General features: G+C 37.4%; 1 protein-coding gene across 4 annotated transcripts in view; it reads left to right on the top strand.

Moving 5' to 3' along the window:
- The window catches only part of TP63 (tumor protein p63), a 266,572-nt gene continuing 242,411 nt past the window's right edge, over nucleotides 708-24,868 (top strand). For 2 of the 4 annotated variants that reach the window (XM_018046624.1, XM_005675125.2), the window contains exon 1: nucleotides 708-852. In XM_018046624.1, coding sequence (XP_017902113.1) covers nucleotides 791-852 — 62 coding nt within the window. In that variant the 5' untranslated portion in view covers nucleotides 708-790. The remainder of the gene's footprint in view (nucleotides 853-24,868) is intronic. The other 2 variants (XM_018046627.1, XM_005675129.3) reach the window with 2 other exon arrangements.

Below are 24,868 nucleotides of genomic sequence, written 5' to 3'. Positions count from 1 at the left end.
GGTTTTTTTTGTTTTTGTTTTTTAATTTAGGGAAGGCAATACTAAGGGGATGTGAATGGGTATCTCTTTTAGTTGAGAGAAGAGTGAGTTCTAGGTTAAATATAATCAAGGAATTTCCCCCTCTTTGCTATTTGAGATTGTGACCACAACAGGCGGTTGGCTGAAAGGGAGAATGAAGGGGGGGTTGGGGGAGGGCAGAGAGGTGGAGATGAAGAAGAAGAAGAAGAAGAAAAAAAAACAACTTCCTAAGCAGCTCTGTGAAATACTTAGTTACAGAAGCAGTCACAGAAGTCCTCAAATTAAATCAGTATGCAGATACGAGGAAGCATTAATTAGTTGGAGCAGGGTGGACATTCATTAGCTCTGCTCTGTTGTGAAAGCCCAGGCTGCTGAAATTAAACTCTGATGCCACTCATGCCAGCATCCAATCACCAGAGAGACCAGAAGTTCAGAGATGACTCCAAATTGCCAACGAGTGTGGCCACTATACATGAAGGACTCTAAAGCCGTAGTAGAAAAGGAAGAACAACTTTAGAGAGGATGCCCAGCTGGTAAGATTCGACTGTTTCTGGTGTTTTAATCACTTGATGAATCTCATTGGTTCAAATTGAGAAATGCTCCGCCTCTTTTCAAATATGTGTGAAGGGGGAAAGTGTCTACACGTCTATGTCTGATAGCATTTGACCCTATTGCTTTAAGCCTCCTGGCTTGATATCTATGTATACACAGGTATATGTGTATATGTTATATACTTTTCTCCATTTATTGATATCAAAGAGAGTTGAAGGAAATGAATTTTGAAACTTCACGGTGTGCCACCCTACAGTACTGTCCCGACCCTTACATCCAGCGGTGAGTTTAAACGTGAGATAAACTTCTATCGAAACTTAATTGGAGTGCCTTGTGTATGATGAGTGTTTCTGCTGTATTCAAGAGCAGCCTCTCTTTGTTTATGAACACAGTGAGATTATTTTGCACTTTCTGTGGACTTAAAGTGGTCTGTGGGCATCTCTTCTAGTTTATTTTTTAGTTCCTATCTGAATGTACAAAGTAACAAAGTTTGAAGACAGTCTTCCCATGATGTCTCAGAAAATTGTCACACCATTTTAAGGTTTTTAAAATCTGTTATTTGCCGGGCTCAGCACTCACCCACCCAAGTAGAAGACATTTCATTGGATAGGGACGTGATAGACTGTGAATGATCTTCAAGTCAAAATAAACACAGAGTAATTTTGATTTATGCAATAAAAAATAGATAAATAGCCATTGTTATACTAAACAGATTGTGGCTTGTCATTTTGGCTCTATAGCATATTTTCTTCTTGATTTGTTTCAAAACAAACATCATCTTTTGACAAATCCGACTTTTAAAACATAATTATCCTGAATTTTATTTCTGCTTATTGGAAGAAATGTTTGCCTAGCACTAAGAGGGAATATTAGTGAGTGTGCACAGTGTGTGTGTGTGTGTGTGTACGTGTTTCAAATTAGAGGCTGCTATTTTTAAACTGGTAAATGAAATCTGAACAGTGTTTTTCCAGTCATAAAGTTATGGGAAATATTCAAGTTGTATGTAGCAGTGTGATGTTGTTAATTTAACAGCATGAGATTTGATGTCGGAATTTCATACTTTATTTTCTGAGACTAATGAGGGAGGTCCTCTGGCTGTTGAAAACGATGTGGTTCCAAAAGAGTTAACTTGTCATTCACCACGAGTGCCTAGGAGAGAATCAGTTCAGCAGCAGAGTAGGTTCTCTGGCCAGGACTCACTGTCCAATTGCCCAGGCAATTAAGGAGGCCATGTGATCTTTCTTCATTAATATGAGTTATTACCATGTAAGCAATAATGTAGACTATGTATTGGGTTGGCCAAAAATTTCGTTCAGGTTTTTCCATAACATCTTACACAAAAATCCAAATGAACTTTTTGGCCAACCCTTTAAACACAACGTCTTTCCCTGTGATATTTCTGGTGGACTGACTGTATGAGAAAGCAGAAGAAGGGAAGAAAGGGAGAAACGTGAATGGAATGGTGGAGAGAGTAAGAGAAGAAAAGAAGAAAGAGGAAAGAGAGAGAAAGCAAGTTTGTTGTTCTCCGGGTTGAAGTTAGAAATGTGTATGGTGATTTGATTCCTGCCTTGCTGTGCATTGCAAACAATCGTAGCAAAAATGAATGGCTCTAGAATTCATGTTCTTATATAAGATTTCGTTGGCATTGTGGAATGAGTGGATAAAGAGAGAAATATTAAAGATTTTCTAGTTTTCAAAATTTTTCCAGCCTCAACATTTTCTACTTCAATAAAATCTTTGAAAGAATATTTCTAAGAGGATAATTCTGGTGAAAAATTAGCTGTATAATGTGTTCCCTGAGGACATCTTTTTTTAAAGTGGGTGCTTGGATCTACCTCAGCTCTAGAAGAAACTTTCTTCTATTGACTAGCAATCTGCATGTCAATCAGGAAGACCTCTGTCCAGGTGTATTTCTAATGATTGATGAGGGAAGCCTATAAATATGAATACACAAGGAAATTGCTTTTCAGAGTGTCCCACCAACCTGCCCATTGATGGAGCAAATATCATCTCAATTTTTGACAGACTGTAAAATTTAAAATAATAATAGTACTTTAAAAATGTTTTAAATTCTGCTGAATCTCTGAACCTAATGGCAAGTGTCACTTTTGGGGAAGGGGGGTTCATGTTGGGCAGCTGTGAGATGGTGGTGCAGAGTGATCAGCGAACATTTATTTGCCAAATAAATTGTTTTAGGTAAGATTATCTACTTTCCATTTGTCATTAAAACTTAATTGGAAAATAAACTAAAGAAAAATGTTCCTTGCCAACCGTCTACTTACGCTGAGCAAGGCACTGGAAATACGAAAATGAACAAGATATTGCTATTATGTTTAACTCTACAATACTTACATATTTAATAATGAACATTTTCCTCATATTTTTAACCACTGTCAGATATTTCAAATTCTGAATTATTATATTTTTCTGTCTAGACTGTTTAGGGAATAAATGAATGAATAACTAGAATATCACTATAAGAAAGAATCAAACAATATTATGTTTGATTCCTCAGGAGTGAATATGTCTGAGCTGGTTTTTCTAAGCAGACAATCCTTGTAGTTCTCAGTTTACAAAATCTATTTTAAGTAAGACCAAATTTAATCATTCCATAATCATAGTCATCTACATAGTTAAATTTGTCTTTTTCCTGACCTTGTCTTTAGAAAGAAGTTATAAAAGAGAATTTTCATAAAAGGAAAGAACAGGATTTCTGGTTATTTTTAGCTGTAAGCCACCTTATGCATGAATTTCCTTTTATCAAAGAATACAATAAATGAGAGCTGCTATTATCATTTATTACTGAATGTTAATGCCATTTCCCCAAAAGCCAGTTTTAATATACATTTCAAAGTATGATGGTAATCATTCTCCGTTAAAATTTAGATTTCACCCTCTGCTTTTTTTCTCTTTGCACCTGAACATATTAACATATTATGCATTTGGTTGTGCTCTGATGTGGATGCTAATTTACTGTAGTTTTTACAAAAACTTTTCTGAAAATCAAAGATACAGAAAGATACTGAAACTATCTAAGCTATATACAAGAGGAGAAGGTGGACAAATCACAAGTTTTGTCACTTTATTGCTACCTTCATTTTTTTAAAAAATAGATGAAATTGTGGAAATCAATAAACAAGAGCCAAATGGTAAGATACCAGTTCCTTATAAATTAAAACCATAATCAATAAGTCTGTTTAATTTTTATTTATAAATATTCAAAATGAATCTAAATTTTAGCATTTTAGGAATTAAATTTTGTTAATTTATCATTTGGATTATAATTTAAGCCTTTTTGCATAATTAGTTTTGGAATTGCCGCCTTGTTTTTAACATAGATCTCTTTAACCAAGTAATTCTAAAAAACAGATTGAATTCCTCCAAATGTCATTTTGAAGATTAACCAGTGAAAATAATAAAAGGAATCAAGATTAAATTTTGAAACATTTAGCTGAGGACTAAAATAAGAGAGAGTAAAACATATTACAATTTGAACCACTGGTAAAATGATTTTGAGTTTGTTTCTTTGTTTGTTTTTTCAGTCACCATCTACTCAAAGAAGTTTAAACTGTTAAAGTACTGTATGGATGAGTAAGAAGTATTTCCTGTGTAAATTACATATTGATTGTGAATTTTATGCTTTACTGGCTTAAAGGTCAATTTTTTAAACTGTGCTTTCTAAATTCATCCCAAAAGGACAAGAAGGGCTGTGGGTGACAGTGAACGTACAGCGGAGGATCATTTTATTTGTCAAATACAGTCTCATAAAGACAGATGCAGTCAGTTTCGTGTAGAGTGTCTTCAGTTTGCTTCTCCACATCCATCCTACATCCTTTTGCTCTGAATCCCAGGAAGCTGACTTATGAAGACTTCCTTATGAAGCAGTTCCTTTCTCTTCTGTTTTTTCTTGGGTTCAATCAGTGGGTACCTTTAGCAGGAGATCAAAGGACAGGAGGGGGATGAATTGGGGGTTTATGTTTACCTGCTTCTCCGTTGGGTTTTCCACTAAAGGTTGCAGGTCTACAGGGGCTCTTAAAACAGGTCTGGGTATCTTGAGTTTGAGTAACTTCTCTCTATTCTCCTTTTCCTTCAAACTTAGGGGTGTAACAATTTTTAGCCACTGCTAAGTCCAAAATGTCATACCATATCTCTTCTCCCTTCATCAATAGTCCCTTTATTAAACTCTCTTAATTTACTCTTTTTTCAGATGCTTTTTCCTTTCAGGATCACATCCAGTAGAAATGTGAAAACTGTGCCCATAGTGTTCTTTATGTACACATGGAGACTTTGAAAATTAATATATCATTTAATAATATAATTTTGATGCCATTTAAGGATGTATCCATCCATTTCAGTGAGCAAACCATTTTTAATACAGCTAATCCATTAATTTTAGCCAGTTCCATAATCACTAAATTTCTCTGTCTGACTGAAAGGAATGAGCCAACATGCTGCAATCTGTATAGCTTTTACATCAGTACTTGAAATGAAGAAAGGCAGAGGGCAGGGAGAATTGATTCATAAAGTAAAATAAAGATACAGTTTATCAACAGGGACTAATGTAGTCACCAATTGTAGTCAAGAAAAATCTGCTTCCAACCCTTATAATTTTCACGAGAATAAATGCCAAAAGACCTTTATGACCCACTGTTGTTAGCCAAGAGTAAAATGTACTATAATTCTGTACACAGCTCCTGAACTGTGAGTGCATTTAAATGGCAGAGAGGCAGGGAAGTGTGTCAGCTGAGGGCACATAGGACTCATCAAAAGTTCTGGGTAATAATCTTAAGGCCACCACTAACTGATCATGTGACTTTAATGGAAACTACTTAAGCCATCCAAATCAAAATTTCCTAATAAGTTAATCAGGGATAACAACTTGTAGTCTACTGTTCATAGCTGAAACACTGATAATTAAATAATAACCCACTTAACTCTTAAATTCATCCACTTAGTGTACTGCTAGGTTCTACTGTTGTGTATATAGGGGCTTCCCTGGTGGCTCAATGGTAAAAAAAAAATCTACCTTCTGTGCAGGAGAGGCAGGTTTGATTTCTGGGTCAGGAAGATCCCATCAAGAAGGAAATGGCAACCCATTCCAGTATTCTTGCCGGGAGAATCCCATGGATGGAGGAGACTTGCAGGTTACAGTCTATGGTGTCACAAAAGATTTGGACATGATTTAGTGACTAAACAACAACTAGTGTGTGTCCAGCACACTGGTGAACTGGAGTTTCCTTCCCAGAAACAACTGTGTCCTCATGGAGGCATACCTAGCTTTCATTTTGCTCTATATGATCTTTAAGCACAACGGTGATTATGAGTCCTGCCCCATGATGTTGATTTGTCTCCATTCTTCTGCTTTAGAATTGAGAAATTTAAAACCTAGAGAGATTAAGGGACTTGCCCAAAATCACATACAAAAATAGTAGCAGAACCAAGCATAGAATCCAAGTCTCTCCCCCAATCAATGCTTTCGACCACAAAACATACTATTTTATTAGATCCATATAGAACTTTATGAGTAACAAAGTGTTATTCAACACGTTATGTAGCTGATTCAGCAGGACAGATGAGGTAGGCAATATAATGGTCTCCAGCGATAGTCATGTCTTCTTTTTTTATTTTGTATTGAGGTACAGCTGATTAACAGTGTTGTGATACTTTCAGGTGAATAGCAAAGGGACTCAGCCATATATATGCATGTATCCATTCTCCCCCAAACTCCCCTCTCATCCAGGCTGCCATGTAATGTTGAGCAGGGCTTCATGTGCTGTGCAGTAGGTCCTTGCTGGCCTCCCATTTTGAATATAGCAGTACATGTCCATCCCAAACTCCCTATCTATCCTTTTCCCCCACCCTTCCCCCTGGAAGGATAAGCTTGTTCTTGAATTCTTTGTGTCTATTTCTGTTTTATAAGTTTATTTGGATTATTTCTTTTTAGAAGATTTAGATTCTTCTTTATTCATTCCTCTGTTGATGGACATTTAGGTTGATTCCATGTCTTGGCTATTTTAAACAGTGCTGCAATGAACATTGGAATGCAAGTATCTTTTCAGATCATGTTTTTCTCCAGATATATGCCTAGGAGTGGATTGCAGGTCATATGGTAGCTCTATATTTAGGTTTTTTATGGAACTATGTTATATTACACATGATTATATGTTATATCACACAGCAAAGAGATATTAGGTTGCATATGGAATTAAGGCTGCTAATCAGCTGATCTTAAAATAGGTAGATTATCTTGGACTATCCAAGTGGTACATAATCACGAGACTCCTTAAAAGTGAAAGTTGGAGGTAGAAAGTCAAAGTGATATGAGGTGAGTGAAGATTTAATGGATTTTGTAGATGGAAGGGGATCAGGAGCCAAGGAAGGATGGCTGTCTCTAGAAACTGGAAAAGGCAAGGAAACAGATTTTCCTTAACAGCCACCAGGAGGAACACAGGCCTGCCAACATCTTGATTTCAACCCAGTTAAATCTGTCTCAGGCTTCTAACCTGCAGAATTGTGAGATAATATATCTGGGTTGGTTTAAGCCACAAGTTTGTGATAGCTTGTTAGAGCTGCAATAGGAAACAAATTCACCAGATAATGAATTTTTATCCTCAAATTGTAGATATGGAACTTAAACCCTTTTTTTTTGTTTTGTTTTGATTTGTTTGTTTAACTAAAATATTCCATGAGCTTATCTATTTTTCTGGTTTTTTTTGCATTTTTATTTTTTATTTTTTAAATTTATTTTAATTGGAGGATAATTACTTTACAATATTGTATTGGTTTTGCCATACATCAACAGGAATCTGCCACAGATATACAGGTATATCTGTGTTCCCCATCCTGAACCCCCCTCCCTCCTCCCTCCCTGTACCATCCCTCTGGGTCGTCCCAGTGCACCAGCCCCAAGCATCCAGTATCATGCATCGAACCTGGACTGGTGATTCATTTCATATATGATATTACATATGTTTCAATGCCATTCTCCCAAATCATCCCACCCTCTCCCTCTCCCACAGAGTCCAAAAGCCTGTTCTATACATCTGTGTCTCTTTTGCTGTCTCACATACAGGGTTATCGTTACCATCTTTCTAAATTCCATGTATATGCGTTAGTATACTGTATGGTGTTTTTCTTTCTGGCTTACTTCATTTTGTATAATCGGCTCCAGTTTCATCCACCTCATTAGAACTGATTCAAATGAATTTTTTTTCAATGGCTGAGTAATACTCCATTGTGTATATGTACCACAGCTTTCTTATCCATTCATCTGCTGATAGACATCTAGGTTGCTTCCATGTCCTGGCTATTATAAACAGTGCTGTGATGAACATAGGGGTACACGTGTCTCTTTCAGTTCTGGTTTCCTCAGTGTGTATACATAGCAGTGGGATTGCTGGATCATCAGTGCAGTTCAGTCGCTCAGTCGTGTCCAACTCTTTGTGAACCCATGAATTGCAGCATGCCAGGCCTCCCTGTCCATCACCATCTCGTGGAGTTCACTCAGACTCACGTCCAACGAGTCAGTGATGCCATCCAGCCATCTCATCCTCTGTCGTCCCCTTCTCCTCCTGCCCCCAATCCCTCCCAACATCAGAGTCTTTTCCAATGAGTCAACTCTTCACATGAGGTGGCCAAACTACCGGAGATTCAGCTTCAACATCATTCCCTCCAAAGAAATCCCAGGGCCCATCTCCTTCAGAATGGACTGGTTGGATCTCCTTGCAGTCCAAGGGACTCTCAAGAGTCTTCTCCAACACCACAGTTCAAAAGCATCGATTCTTTGGTGCTCAGCCTTCTTCACAGTCCAACTCTCACATCCATACATGACCACTGGGGAAACCATAGCCTTGACTAGATGGACCTTAGTCGGCAAAGTAATGTCTCTGCTTTTGAATATGCTTTCTAGTTTGGTCATAACTTTTCTTCCAAGGAGTAAGCATCTTTTAATTTCATGGCTGCAGTCACCATCTGCAGTGATTTTGAAGCCCCCCAAAATAAAGTCTGACACTATTTCCACTGTTTCCCCATCTATTTCCCATGAAGTGATGGGACCAGTTGCCATGATCTTCATTTTCTGAATGTTGAGCTTTAAGCCAACTTGTTCACTCACCTCTTTTACTTTCATCAAGAGGCTTTTTAGTTCCTCTTCACTTTCTGCCATAAGGGTGATGTCATCTGCATATCTGAGGTTATTGATATTTTTCCCAGCAATCTTGATTCCAGCTTGTGCTTCTTCCAGCCCAGCGTTTCTCATGATGTAGTCTACAATTAAGTTAAATAAACAGGGTGACAATATACAGCCTTGACGCACTCCTTTGCCTATTTGGAACCAGTCTGTTGTTCCATGTCCAGTTCTAACTGTTGCTTCCTGACCTGCATATAGGTTTCTCAAGAGGCAGGTCATAAGGCAGTTCTATGTCCAGAGTTTTAAGGACTCTCCACACTGTTCTCCATAGTGGCTGTACTAGTTTGCATTGCCACCAACAGTGTAAGAGGGTTCCCTTTTCTCCACACCCTCTCCAGCATTTATTGCTTGTAGACTTTTGGATAGCAGCCATTCTGACTGCTTATTGTGGTTTTGATTTGCATTTCTCTGATAATAAGTGATGTTGAGCATCTTTTCATGTGTTTGTTAGCCATCTGTATGTCTTCTTTGGCCCATTTTTTGATTGGGTCGTTTATTTTTCTGGAATTAAGCTGCAGGAGTTGCTTGTATATTTTTGAGATTAGTTGTTTGTCAGTTGCTTCATTTGCTGTTATTTTCTCCCATTCAGAAGGCTATCTTTTCACCTTGCTTATAGTTTCCTTTGTTGTGCAAAAGCTTTTAAGTTTAATTAGGTCCCATTTGTTTATTTTTTCTTTTATTTCCAGTATTCTGGGGGGTGGGTCATAGAGGATCCTGCTGTGATGTATGTCAGAGAGTGTTTTTCCTATGTTCTCCTCTAGGAGTTTTATATTTTCTGGTCTTACATTTAGATCTTTAATCCATTTTGAGTTTATTTTTGTGTATGGTGTTAGAAAGTGATCTAGTTTCATTCTTTTACAAGTGGTTGACCAGTTTTCCCAGCACCACTTGTTAAAGAGATTGTCTTTTCTCCATCGTATATTCTTGCTTCCTTTGTCAAAGATAAGGTGTCCGTAGGTGTGTGGATTTATCTCTGGGCTTTCTATTTTGTTCCATTGATCTATATTTCCATTGTCTTTGTGCCAGTACCATACTGTCTTGATAACTGTGGCTTTGTAGTAGAGCCTGAAGTCAGGCAGGTTGATTCCTCCAGTTCCATTCTTCTTTCTCAAGATTGCTTTGGCTATTCGAGGTTTTTTGTATTTCCATACAAATCTTGAAATTATTTGTTCTAGCTCTGTGGAAAATACCGTTGGTAGCTTGATAGGGATTGCATTGAATCTATTGATTGCTTTGGGTAGTGTACTCATTTTCACTATATTGATTCTTCTGATCCATGAACATGGTATATTTTGCCATCTATTAGTGTCCTATTTGATTTCTTTCACCAGTATTTTATAGTTTTCTATATATAGGTCTTTAGTTTCTTTAGGTAGATATATTCCTAAGAAATTTATTCTTTTCATTGCAATGGTGAATTGAATTGTTTCCTTAATTTCTCTTTCTATTTTCTCATTATTAGTGTATAGGAATGCAAGGTATTTCTGCATGTTGATTTTATATCCTGCAACTTTACATTGATTAGCTCTAGTAATTTTCTGGTGAAGTCTTTAGGCTTTCTATGTAAAGGATCATGTCATCTGCAAACAGTGAGAGTTTTACTCTTCTTTTCCAATTTGGATTCCTTTTATTTCTTTTCCTGCTCTGATTGCTGTGGCCAAAACTTCCAAAAAGTAGTGGTGAAAGTGGGCACCCTGTCTTGTTCCCGACTTTAGGGGAAATGCTTTCAATTTTTCCCCATTGAGGATAATGTTTGCTGTGGGTTTGTCATATATAGCTTTTATTATGTTGAGGTATGTTCCTTCTATTCCTGCTTTCTGGAGAGTTTTTATCATAAATGGATGCTGAATTTTGTCAAAGGCTTTCTCTGCATCTCTTGAGATACTCATTGGCTTTTTTTTTTTATTTTTATTTTTTTTTATTTTATTTTTTTTATTTTTTTAAATTTTAAAATCTTTAATTCTTACATGCGTTCCCAAACGTGAACCCCCCTCCCACCTCCCTCCCCACAACATCTCTCTGGGTCATCCCCATGCACCAGCCCCAAGCATGCTGCACCCTACGTCAGACATGGACTGGCGATTCAATTCTTACATGACAGTATACATGTTAGAATTCCCATTCTCCCAAATCATCCCACCCTCTCCCTCTCCCTCTGAGTCCAAAAGTCCGTTATACACATCTGTGTCTTTTTTGCTGTCTTGCATACAGGGTCATCATTGCCATCTTCCTAAATTCCATATATATGTGTTAGTATACTGTATTGGTGTTTTTCCTTCTGGCTTACTCCACTCTGTATAATTGGCTCCAGTTTCATCCATCTCATCAGAACTGATTCAAATGAATTCTTTTTAACAGCTGAGTAATACTCCATTGTGTATATGTACCACAGCTTTCTTATCCATTCATCTGCTGATGGACATCTAGGTTGTTTCCTTGTCCTGGCTATTATAAACAGTGCTGCGATGAACATTGGGGTACATGTGTCTCTTTCAATTCTGGTTTCCTCGGTGTGTATGCCCAGAAGTGGGATTGCTGGGTCATAAGGTAGTTCTATTTGCAATTTTTTAAGGAATCTCCACACTGTTCTCCATAGTGGCTGTACTAGTTTGCATTCCCACCAACAGTGTAGGAGGGTTCCCTTTTCTGCACACCCTCTCCAGCATTTATTGCTTGCAGATTTTTGGATCGCAGCCATTCTGACTGGAGTGAAGTGGTACCTCATTGTGGTTTTGATTTGCATTTCTCTAATAATGAGTGATGTTGAGCATCTTTTCATGTGTTTGTTAGCCATCTGTATGTCTTCTTTGGAGAAATGTCTATTTAGTTCTTTGGCCCATTTTTTGATTGGGTCGTTTATTTTTCTGGAATTGAGCTGCATAAGTTGCTTGTATATTTTTTAGATTAGTTGTTTTCAGTTGCTTCATTTGCTATTATTTTCTCCCATTCAGAAGGCTGTCTTTTCACCTTGCTTATATTTTCCTTTGTTGTGCAGAAGCTTTTAATTTTAATTAGATCCCATTTGTTTATTTTTGCTTTTATTTCCAGAATTCTGGGAGGTGGATCATAGAGGATCCTGCTGTGATTTATGTCTGAGAGTGTTTTGCCTATGTAGAAATCCCTTGCATTCCTATACACGAATAATGAGAAAGTAGAAAAAGAAATTAAGGAAACAATTCCATTCACCATTGCAACGAAAAGAATAAAATACTTAGGAATATATCTACCTAAAGAAACTAAAGACCTATATATAGAAAACTATAAAACACTGATGAAAGAAATCAAAGAGGACACTAATAGATGGAGAAATATACCATGTTCATGGATCGGAAGAATCAATATAGTGAAAATGAGTATACTACCCAAAGCAATTTACAAATTCAATGCAATCCCTGTCAAGCTACCAGCCACATTTTTCACAGAGCTAGAACAAATAATTTCAAGATTTGTATGGAAATACAAAAAACCTCGAATAGCCAAAGCAGTCTTGAGAAAGAAGAATGGAACTGGAGGAATCAACTTGCCTGACTTCAGGCTCTACTACAAAGCCACAGTCATCAAGACAGTATGGTACTGGCACAAAGACAGACATATAGATCAATGGAACAAAATAGAAAGCCCAGAGATAAATCCACACGCATATGGACACCTTATCTTTGACAAAGGAGGCAAGAATATACAATGGAGTAAAGACAATCTCTTTAACAAGTGGTGCTGGGAAAACTGGTCAACCACTTGTAAAAGAATGAAACTAGATCACTTTCTAACACCGTACACAAAAATAAACTCAAAATGGATTAAAGATCTAAATGTAAGATCAGAAACTATACTCATTGGCTTTTACTTTTCAATTTGTTAATGTGATGTATTACATTGATTGATTTGTGCATATTGAAGAATCCTTGCATCCCTGGGAGAAAGCCCACTTGGTCATGGTGTATGATCTTTTTAATGTGTTGTTGGATTATGATTGCTAGAATTTTGTTAAGGATTTTTGCATCTATGTTCATCAGTGATATTGGCCCATAGTTTTCTTTTTTTGTGGCATCTTTGTCAGGTTTTGGTATTAGAGTGATGGTGGCCTCATAGAATGCGTTTGGAAGTTTACCTTCCTCTGCAATTTTCTGGAAGAGTTTGAGTCGGATAGGTGTTAGCTCTTCTCTAAATTTTTGAATAACCAACAAATCACAGAAGAAATCAAAAAATAAATCAAAATATGCATAGAAACCCAGCTAAGGGAAAAGTTCATAGCAATACAGGCATTACCTCAAGAAACAAGAAAAAAGTCAAATAAATAACCTAAGTCTACACCTAAAGCAACTAGAAAAGGAAGAAATGGAGAACCCCAGGGTTAGTAGAAGGAAAGAAATGTTAAACATTAGGGCAGAAATAAATGCAAAAGAGACCATAAATGCATAAATAAATGCAAAAGAGACCATAGCAAAAATCAACAAAGCCTAAAGCTGGTTCTTTGAAAGGATAAATAAAATTGACAAACCATTAGCCAGACTCATAAGAAACAAAGGAAGAAAAATCAAATCCATAAAATTTGAAATGAAAATGGAGAGATCACAACAGACCACACAGAAATACAAAGGATCATAAGAGACTACTATCAGCAACTATATGCCAATAAAATGGACAATGTGGAAGAAATGGACAAATTCTTAGAAAAGTACAACTTTTCAAAACTGAACCAGGAAGAAATAGAAAATCTTAACAGACCCATCACAAGCACGGAAATTGAAACTGTAATCAGAAATCTTCCATCAAACAAAAGCCCAGGTCCAGATGGCTTCACAGCTGAATTTTATCTATTTTTCTTGGTGCTGAGTGGGAAAGATAAACGGTATGAGTAAGATACAATCCTAGACCTCAGGGCTTTAAAGAAGAACTACATGCATCAAAATACTACAGTGAGGTGCAAGAGAGGGTAGAAGGCCCTGGATGTGCAGCCTGAGAATTGCAAGTACAAAGCACCCACCATGAAGGCTGCAAGTTGGAAGAGTGACTTTGGTTAGTAGCATCTGTTGAAAAAAAGTGAAAAGTGAAAGTTAGTCACACAATCGTGTCTGACTCTTTGCTGTCCCATGGACTGTAGCATGCCAGGCTCCTCTGTCCATGGAATTCTCCAGGCAAGAGTACTGGAGTGGGTTGCCATTTCCTTCTCCAGGGTATCTTCCTGACTCAAGGATCAAACCTGGGTCTCCTACATTGCAGGCAGATTCTTTTACCAACTGAGCTACTAGGGAAGCCTCTGTTAACGTTCCTCAAAAAGGTTTTTAGGGAAATACATTTGACTTTCAGGAAGTGACTGAAACTGACAGCCAAATTCATACTCAGGAAAACTCAGTAATACATACATTCACTTCTGATGCTGTTAGGAATTCAGAGAGCTGAGACTCAATAACATGAGACTATAACTTGATAAGTCTAGCTGGAGCCTTGGAATTTCATTGTAAACAAAAATAATTTTGATTCATGTACTTCTCAGACAATTCAGACCACTCTTGGGGGAAATAGTTGTAGGCCTTCTGTGCTATAAGGTTCCCAGTTAATTTTAGGTTTCCAATTACACTGATGGCACCCTCTGAGAAACTGAGCATGAGGGAAGGAATGCAAAATGCAGCATTTTTATCAAGCACCCCAGAAGATTTGCTTGTATACACACCCAGTTTTGAGAACCACTCTATGCGGGGAGGAGCACTTGGACTGAATATCCCAGTCGAAGCTCATAAAAAGGTACCCAGTGATGTGAACAATGGGAGATGCATGTCTTTCCAAAGAGAGACTTCATGTTCTCACTTTACTTAAAAGCCAAATGGATTGTGAGATTAAAGTGGCAATTTTCAATCTGTTTCAAGTCAAGAGAGCCAAGTTTTTGATTAGCTGTTTGCAGCTCAAATTTGTCCTGACAGGGTTTCTATCTCCTTTAAAGAATTCACCAAGAAATAGTCCTCAAGCAACAAGTGATGGATGGATAAAGCACTATAATTATGATCAAAGTCCAAAGACTCCAGTCTATGTAATTATGCACTTCCCAACCTCTGAAAGTCACTTTGTTCCATTTAAAATAGGATGAGACATGGACATGGGGTGATGTGTACTTTTTTGGTTTTCAAGGTTTGGGAAATGACAGTTATTAACATTTCTGTTTTACCTTAAGCCATAATATTTGGGGAATAATTTAGAGGGAGAGCATTGTCACTCAATTATTATTGTTTGCCTTCCATTCTCCACTTATATCTGTCTCTCTTTTTATTATAAATTAGCCTCTTTGAAGCTCAGAATGAAATCATTACGCTTAGAAGTCAAATTATAAGGACTCAAAAATCTCCTTGCCACTTTCCAATCTCTTTTACCTTTTCTTTTTGTTTCAAATGAGCAAACTTAATATATCAAGTTGAATAGCAAACACCCATTCTCACTTTCCATTAACTCAAGCAGTTCTTTTATAATTGAGGGCAATGCCAGCATCATAATAATAAGACTGATAAAGCATTTTTAGTTGAGAAGTACAAAACTGAAAATTGTTGGGACAATTTAATCAGCTACATGGTTACCTAGAGTAGATTTTTAATGTAAGGGTTTTGTTGTTGCTTGACTGTTTGGCTGTTTGTTTTCTTTTGTTTTAAGTATAGTGGTATAGATTGAGGTGGTATAGATTTGGATAGAATACATACAAATTCATGGTAGGGGTAATGCTGCGATCAAGACTTTTTTTCCAAAGTTAAGTATGTTATGTCTTAGGATTCTTAAGATTATTGATTGAATTTAGTTTATCCTCCAAACACATTTGACATTTCATCAAGGTGTTCAATTTTTAGAGCTTCTTTAAAACAGTCGTCTTAATTATTTTTATTTGAAATTCAGCATTAGCTTTCCTTTTTCCTTTCTGACTCAGGGAACTTCCATTTTTATGATTGAGCTTAGTAGTGTCACTTCTTAACTATGTAATTTTATTCACTGAAACTTTCCATGAGAAAGCTCACTTTCTTCCAAATTTTTCATCACAACCTCCCCTAAATAAAAAGTGCTAATAAGATGTATGTTTCCATTTTATTTTTCATTTAAATCCTCTTATCTCAGGCAATGAATGAAACATTTTCTTATAGGATTTTCAAACTAACTTATAAGCAATCTAATGAATTTTTTCAGCATCCCAGTTGATAATTCTAACATGATAAGTCTTTGCACCTGCATAAGCTATTTTGTAGAGGTTGATATGGCTTTAAATGAATATTTTCAGCTTAGTGAAGAGCTCTCAGTGGATGACTTCTCTTCATGCTAGCACTGGTGTGAAGGTAGGCCATCCTAGGTGTTACATTTGCACTAACACATTTGATAGAACCTTATGTTAAATCATGTTTTCACTGAGTGAAAGTCTTGTCTCTGAAAGCACTACTTGCTCTTCTGTTGTTTGAGGACCCACCTTATCTTTCCACATAAAATGTATATATAATTTTTACATCAAAATATTGAATCATTTCCCCTCCCTAATTTTCCTTTTTTTAATAGATGTTCTATATACCTTCATTTCTTGAGAAGACAGAATATACCTGAGAAAGCTTAAATATCACAAAATAATTTTAAAAAATAGTTTAAACTTTGCTCTGCAAAAGTAAATTTAGGGCAGTTTGTGAGAGAAATTATGATAGCCACTATCAAAAAGAAAAACACCTAGTAAAACTGACAAAATATGTAAATTATGGATTTTATAAAAAAAGTTTTTTTATCTGGTTTGCTAAGCAAATTTGAAGGAGTTTTGTAAATTAGCAAATATTTAAATAAATTGATAAATACTGTTGGCTGGAGTGACAAGGAGGAATCGAAGAAGGGAAATTATAAAGTCATAAAATGTCTAAGCTTATTTGGAATGAAAAAAAAATTCATTAATGTTCAGTAAATATTTACTAAATTAATACATAATAAGAAATTTAAAAATTCAAAGTTTTAAAGTATCAGTTTTTACCATAGATCTTTTAGCTTTATCTGAATTAAGACCAGGATAAAGGAAGATCTTTGAAGATAAATGTCAGAGCACCTTAGGTATTCTCAAATGAAACATTCAGATAAAAGTACTTGTGATTTGATATTAATGATATCAAAAATTATCAGACAAATGACATGTCCTCAACAATATTAGAAGCCAGCAAAACAAATCTAATAAAACAGGTGTTTTCCATATCACCTTTTAGCTCCATAATTTTTATACTTAACATATAATCATAAAATAATTTCAAATTTTATTATATAAATTACATAAGAACTTTCTGTATACAAATATGGACATTTACAAATAGCCAAGAATAGAAGAGAGGTGAAAGGCAAAAGAGAAAAGGAAAGATATATCCATCTGAATGCAGAGTTCCAAAGAATAGCAAGGAGAGATAAGAAAGGCTTCCTAAGTGATACATGCAAAAAATAGAGGAAAATAATAGAATGGGAAAGGCTAGAGATCTCAAGAAAATTAGAGATACCAAGGGAAACGTTTATGCAAAGATGGGCACAATAAAGGACAGAAACAGTATGGACTGAAAGATATTAAGAAGAGGTGGCAAGAATACACAGAAGACTATACAAAAAAGATCTTCATGACCCAGATAACCATGATCGTGTGATCACTCATGTAGAGTCAGACATCCTGGAATGCGAAGTCAAGTGGGCCTTAGGAAGCATCACTATGAACAAAGCTAGTGGAGGTGATGAAATTCCAGCTCACTTATTTCAAATCCTAAAAGATGATGCTGTGAAAGTGCTGCACTCAATATGCCAACAAATTTGGGAAAACTCAGCAATGACCACAGGACTGGAAAATGTCAGTTTTCATTCCAGTGGCAAAGAATGTTCAAACTATTGCACAATTGTACTCATCTCACACACTAGCAAAGTAATGCTCAAAATTCTCCAAGCTTAGCTTCAATAGCACATGAACTGAAAACTTGCAGATGTTCAAGCTGGATTGAGAAAAGGCAGAGGAACCAGAGATGAAATTGCTAACATCTGTTGGATTTTAGAAAAAGCAAGAGAATTCCAGAAAACCATCTAATTCTGTTTTATTGAATATGCTATAGCCTTTGACTGTGTGGATCACAACAAACTATGGAAAATTCTTCAAGAGATGGGAATACCAGACCACCTGACATGCCTCCTGAAAAATCTGTATGCCTGTCAAGAAGCAACAGTTAGAACTGGACATGGAACAACGGACTAGTTCAAAATTGGGAATGAAATACTTCAAGTCTGTATATTGTCACCCTGCTTATTTAACTTATATGCAGAGTACATCAAGCGGAATGCCAGGCTAGATGAAGGCCAAGCTGGAATCAAGATTGCAGGGAGAAATATCAATAACCTCAGATATAGAGATGACACCACCTTTATGGCAAAGGGCAAAGAACAAAAGAGCCTCCTGATGGAAGTGAAAGAGGAGAGTGAAAAAGCTGGCTTAAATCTCAACATTCAAAAAACAAAGATCATGGCATTGGTCCCATCACTTCATGGCAAATGGATGGGGAAACAAACAAAACGGTGAGAGATTTTATTTTCTTGGCCTCCAGAATCACTGCAGATGGTGACTGCTGCCATGAAATTAAAAGATGCTTGCTCCTTGGAAGAAAACCTATGACCAACCTAGACAGCATATTAAAAAGCAGAGACATTACTTTGCTGACAAAGGTCCGTCTAGTCAAAATTATGGTTTTTCCAGTCGTTCTGTATGGATGTGAGAGTTGAACCATAAAGTTGAGTGCTGAAAAACTGATGCTTTTGAACCATTGTGTTGGAGAAGACTCTTGAGTGTCCCTTGGACTGCAAGGAGATCAAACCAGTCCATCCTAAAGGAAATCAGTCCCAAATATTCATTGGAAGAACTGATACTGAAGCTGAAACTCCAAAACTTTGGCCACCTGAGGTGAAGAGCTGACTCATTGTAAAAGACCCTGATGCTGGGAAAGATTGAAGGCAGGAGGAGAAGTGGATGACAGAGGATGAGATGGTTGCATGGCATCACTGACTTGATGGACATGAGTTTGAGTAACTCTGGGAGCTGGTAATGGAAGGGAAGCCTGGCGTGCTGCAGTCCATGGGGTCTCAAAGAGTTGGACATGACTGAGCATTTTGTATTTATCAAATATATAAGTAATGCATAAGAATTATATCATATTAAGGCAAACCAACAGTTAGAATGGACATGGAACAACAGACTGGTTCCAAATAGGAAAAGGAGTACATCAAGGCTGTATATTGTCACCCTGCTTATTTAACTTATATGCAGAGTACATCATGAGAAATGCTGGACTGGAAGAAACACAAGCTGGAATCAAGATTGCCAGGAGAAATATCAATAACCTCAGATATGCAGATGACACCACCCTAATGGCAGAAAGTGAAGAGGAACTAAAAAGCCTCTTGATGAAAGTGAAAGAGGAGAGTGAAAAAGTTGGCTTAAAACTCAACATTCAGAAAATGAAGATCATGGCATCCAGTCCCATCACTTCACGGGAAATAGATGGGGAAACAGTGGAAACAGTGTCAGACTTTATTTTGGGGGGCTCCAAAATCACTGCAGATGGTGATTGCAGCATGAAATTAAAAGACGCTTACTCCTTGGAAGAAAAGTTATGACCAACCTAGATAGCATATTCAAAAGCAGAGACATTACTTTGCCGACTAAGGTCCATGTAGTCAAGGCTATGGTTTTTCCAGTAGTCATGTATGGATGTGAGAGTTGGACTGTGAAGAAGGCTGAGCGCCAAAGAATCGATGCTTTTGAACTGTGGTGTTGGAGAAGACTCTTGAGAGTCCCTTGGACTGCAAGGAGATCCAACCAGTCCATTCTGAAGGAGATCAGCCCTGGGATTTCTTTGGAAGGAATGATGCTAAAGCTGAATCTCCAGTAGTTTGGCCACCTCATGCGAAGAGTTGACTCATTGGAAAAGACTCTGGTGCTGGGAGGGATTGGGAGCAGGAGGAGCGGGGAACGACCGAGGATGAGATGGCTGGATGGCATCACTGACTCGATGGACGCGAGTCTGAGTGAACTCCGGGAGTTGGTGATGGACAGGGAGGCCTGGCGTGCTGCGATTCATAGGGTCACAAAGAGTCGGACACGACTAAGCGACTGAACTGAACTGAAGGCAAATTATTGTAGTACATTTATTTCCTTTATTGGACATTTAGGATGGCTATTATAAATTAAAAATAGTATATAGCCACCTTTTTTTACTTATTTTCTTGGGATCATTTAATGAAACAAATATTTAAAGAAAGCAAACTAACACATACTCAATCTATACAAATTACTCTATAATCTTCCAATGTTGGGCTTCCCTGGTGACTCAAACAGTATTACAAATGAAGAACTAAGCACTGAAAAATTCAGTTTGCCGAGGCCTCAGAGCTAGAAAGTAGTAGGAGTGGAATTAAAATCCTATTGGCTTCCCTGGTGGCTCAGATGGTAAAGAATCTCCCTGCAGTGCAAGAGACCCAGTTTGTAGATGAGAGATTGATACTCAGAAAAATAATTAACTTAACCAAGATGACTTAACTAGTATGTGGAAGGAACTCTTTGTATTTTCATTTTTATCTGAGTCAGAATTTGAAACCAGGACTATCTAATCTAAACACTTTGCTGTTTCACCCAGAATATGCTGCCACCTAAGAAGTAAGAGGGTGGGCAAATAAAAGTATATATACTTTTTCAAGTTTTTGGAAAACATTGCTCTTTAAAAGGGTATGTCTATACATTTTTTCAGAGTTCTTGTTTAGATATTATTTTTAAAGTTTGATAATTTAATAGAAGACATGTACTTTAATGAACACTTTTTAATTAACTAGGATAATTATAAAAATTATAATTACAAATTTTCTAAGATTTCAACTCTTAATCCTGTATATTTAGAAAATGAGGATGACAGAAACCACTAAATACCTAGTATTTATTGAATTCTTATTATGTACCAGAAACTGTTCTGTTCACTTTACATATTTAATTTTACACATTTAGTTCTCAAATCACCTTAAGAGGTACTTACTAGTATTATCTGTTGTTACCCAAGAGACAGCAGCATAATGTTTAAGAGGCTGGATTTTGTGACCAAAATGCCAATCTTGCCCATCAAATTCTCTGCCAATAGTTACATCTCCTAGCGATCTCTGTGTTTGTTCTCTCATGCATGATGATAGTCTACTATCTGACTGAGTGGCTTTGAGAATTAAATGAGTGAATTTCACAAAGGACTTAAAGACAACAACTGGCACATAGTAAGTATAGGTGATAGCTTCTATTATCTTTACTCTACAGACGAAGATTTTGAGGCACAGAGAGGCTCTGTAATCTGCCCAGGTTACAATGGCTAGACACTGGTGGAGATAGGTAGGCTCCTGATTTCTGCAGCATTATTTTTCTATAGTCATACTTTAATTCTCAGCAGATTGTTACTGGCTCAGATGGTAAAGAATCTGCCTGCAATGCAGGAGACCCGGGTTTGATCCTTGGATTGGGAAGATCTCCTAGAGAAGGGAATGGACACCCTCTTTAGTATTCTTGCCTGGAAAATTCCATGGACAGGGGAGCCTGGCAGGCTACAGTCCATGGGATTGCAAAGAATCAGACACGACTGAAGTGACTGAGCATGGCTATTTAAATTCTAGAAAAATGGTTTGAATCTAAAGACAGAAAGTATGGGAATTCCCTGGTAGTCCAGTGGTTAGGACTCTGCACTTTGACTGCTGTGGGCCCAGGGTTTAATCCCTGGTGGGTGAACTAAGATCCCACAAGCCTCCTAGCACAACCAATAAATAAATAAATGGAGGAAGTGTTCCAAGGATTATTTTTACCATTAAAACAACCCTGGAAAAATGTTGGAAACAATCTATTCTGCCTCTGGATTTAAATGAGTTTTAACCATCCTAACTAAGACCTCACAAACAGGGATTCAACTTTGAAAGCCTGGATTTGCGCAGTTTGGAAACTCAAGATCGCTTAACCTCAAAAACTCTCTTTTAATTCCTTTTGTTTTGTTGTTATTTTGAATCTCCACTTTTGCTCCCCCATTGCTGTTAATAACTCACAAACCCCTCATTCCCTAATTCCTGTTATGAAATTTACTGATTTAAACATAATCCTCTTTCATGTATTCTCAACTCTAACCAAAATTAATTCTGCTATTTTCCTGTTTCCACTCTACTAATGTGATATATGTTTCCAGTGTGATATTTTGACCTTGACATTTCTTTCCTTTTACTCCCCACGTAGCTTGTCTTAACTGAAAGCCATTCTTTCCCTGAAAATACCCACATTGCCCGTTGTTCTTCAGTAGAAGCAAAACCTTTTCATTGCGAAGGCCAAGAGATGGACCTAATATATTTCATGTTCAGCACCACTGTTTTCAGATCAGTGTTTACCCACTATCACTCAGCAATTTCGTGTCTTTCGAAACCTCTTCATCAAAGTGGTTTACTGAACCCCATGATAATACACTGACTTTAGGAGCTTCTCTGTAGCTTTGCTCCATTTTCTTCTTTACTTGTGCCAACTCTGGAAACTTCAATACCCTTTTGATGTCCTTCCTATAATGTAGGCTCACATTTCCTTGGCTTCCTCAACTTGAGGAACTCTCATTTCTGTTCCACTCTAGTTACTGACCCATGTAACTGGGTCTTGGACTTCCTCATTACCTGAAGTTATTACAGTCCCAAATCATACCACCTCACACTTATATTTCTGCTCAAAATCTATTGTCTCTTCACCTCTCTCACATTCCCAGCCTTCACTGAACCTGTACTGTATGTTCACTTTTATAGGCTCCCCTGCAAAAAACCTCTCTCTTCTTCAAAGTTTGTCTCAATTACTGTTTAGTTCATAGTGTCTTTTGTACATATATCCTTACAAGTGTCTGTTCACTTATTAGACCCTCACTGCTCAAAGTGAGGTACCTGGAATATTACAGAATTGGGGGTCCTACATCAGTCCTATTAAATGAAAATTTGCATCTTAATGAGAACTCAAGTGGAGTCATCATGAACACTAAATTTGACAAGCATTGGTCTAGCCAAGTAGTTCTCCATCCATAATCCTGAAAATGGAGCAATGGTAGCACCTGGGAATGTGATAGAAATGCTGATTCTCAGGCCTGTGTGAGCCCTACTGCTGCTGCTGCTACTAAGTCATTTCAGTTGTGTCCGACTCTGTGTGACCCCATAGACGGCAGCCCACCAGGCTCCACTGTCCCTGGGATTCTCCAGGCAAGAACACTGGAGTGGGTTGCCATTTTCTTCTCCAATGCATGAAAGTGAAAAGTGAAAGTGAAGTCACTCACTTACAGCTTTACTTGGTAGAGAGAGATCTATCTTTTTAGTTTTATATAACAGTAAACTAAAGCAAAAGCTCTCAATATGCCAGCAAATTTGGAAAACTCAGCAGTGGCCACAGGACTGGAAAAGGTCAGTTTTCATTCCAATCCCAAAGAAAGGCAATGTCAAAGAATGCTCCAACTACTGCGCAATTCAACTCATCTCACATGCTAGTAAAGTAATGCTCAAAATTCTCCAAGCCAGGCTTCAGCAATATGTGAACCGTGAACTTCCAGATGTCCAAGCTGGTTTTAGAAAAGGCAGAGGAGCCAGAGATCAAATTGCCAACCTCCACTGGATCATGACCCCATAGACGGCAGCCCACCAGGCTCCACTGTCCCTGGGATTCTCCAGGCAAGAACACTGGAGTGGGTTGCCATTTTCTTCTCCAATGCATGAAAGTGAAAAGTGAAAGTGAAGTCACTTAGTCGTATCCGACTCCTACTGGAACTGTGGCCCAGCAACCTGTATTTTAACATGTTTTTCAGGAGATTATGATGCACACTGAACTTTGAGAACCTACTTATAAAACTTTCAAGGGGAGAGATAGTCTTGCTTACTTTGTATTCCTTGAGTGTATATGATATGTACTTTACAAATGCAAAATAAATGAATGAGTGAATAAAGCTTTTTTAAATCATTACAAATAATGTTTTATTTTTCTTTTCTGTATGCTTTTCTAAAGGTATTTATATTTACTTACTTAAATAGCTAAGTTCTTATTTATTTCTGAATAAATAGTCAATACCATGTCTAACACTGAGTAGTGGACTTAATAGGTATTTGACAATTGTTTATTTCAGTTGGAATGTTTTTGTTCTACACTTTTATGTTTGTGTTATCTCCCCCCTTCTCCTTATCTATCTTTCCATCACTTGATACATTGTTTCAGATCAAATAAAGGACCAAATAGGAGACAGAAGGCAGGCAGGAACCTGACATATTGGAATTCATATCCATATCAGTTCAGTTCAGTCTCTCAGTCGTGTCTGACTCTTTGCGACCTCATGAATATAGCAACAGAAATAAATCTTAGGGGGGAAAATTGAAGAAAGTGAGAAAGGCAAATGAATTGGGTTTGAGACTGGAGGTGCTAGCTGGCCACATCCATAGTCTATCCAACTCTTGTGGATAAAATGTATTTGTTTGTCACGCCAAACCATCTGAGTTGGGGTCTGAAAGACCCAGTACTAAGGGTGGGTCATGATTTTTACTGCCTAAAGAACTCTGTTTGGTCTCAACCAACAAGAACCCTGAAATGAAATTGTCAGGTTGGGTAACTAATACTACTCTTGGCAGCTTCAGCCCAAGGATCCTTTTCATTGAACAGGGACAGACTATAAATAATAGTGTTTGTGTCACATTTTGTCACTTCCAAGAACTCCAGAAGTCTTGACAAATGGACGCCAGTGTATTCTATGCCAGCTTGCAGGTGGATAGTTTTTAGTACTCAAGGAGGAGGGTCACTGTAACCAGATAGCAACCAATATGATATGGTTCTTCAGTTCAAGACTTCTGACTAAAAATGAGTGCACTGTCATTCTGGAATTTTTCTTGGTTAGGCACGTCCCCCAAATCAAGTCTTTACTGGAGCATTAAAATTTTCTAACATTGTAAATGTGAAAGTGTTAGTCGCTCAGTTGTGTCTGACTTTGTGAACCCACGGACTGTAGCCCTCCAGGTTCCTCTGTCCATGGAATACTCCAGGTAAGAAAGAATATTGGAGTGGGTAGCCATTCCATTTCTCCAGGAAAT

Source organism: Capra hircus, chromosome 1, assembly GCF_001704415.2.
Source record: "Capra hircus breed San Clemente chromosome 1, ASM170441v1, whole genome shotgun sequence".
Taxonomy (NCBI): Eukaryota; Metazoa; Chordata; class Mammalia; order Artiodactyla; family Bovidae; genus Capra; species Capra hircus.
This window is presented reverse-complemented; position numbering and strand designations above follow the sequence as displayed.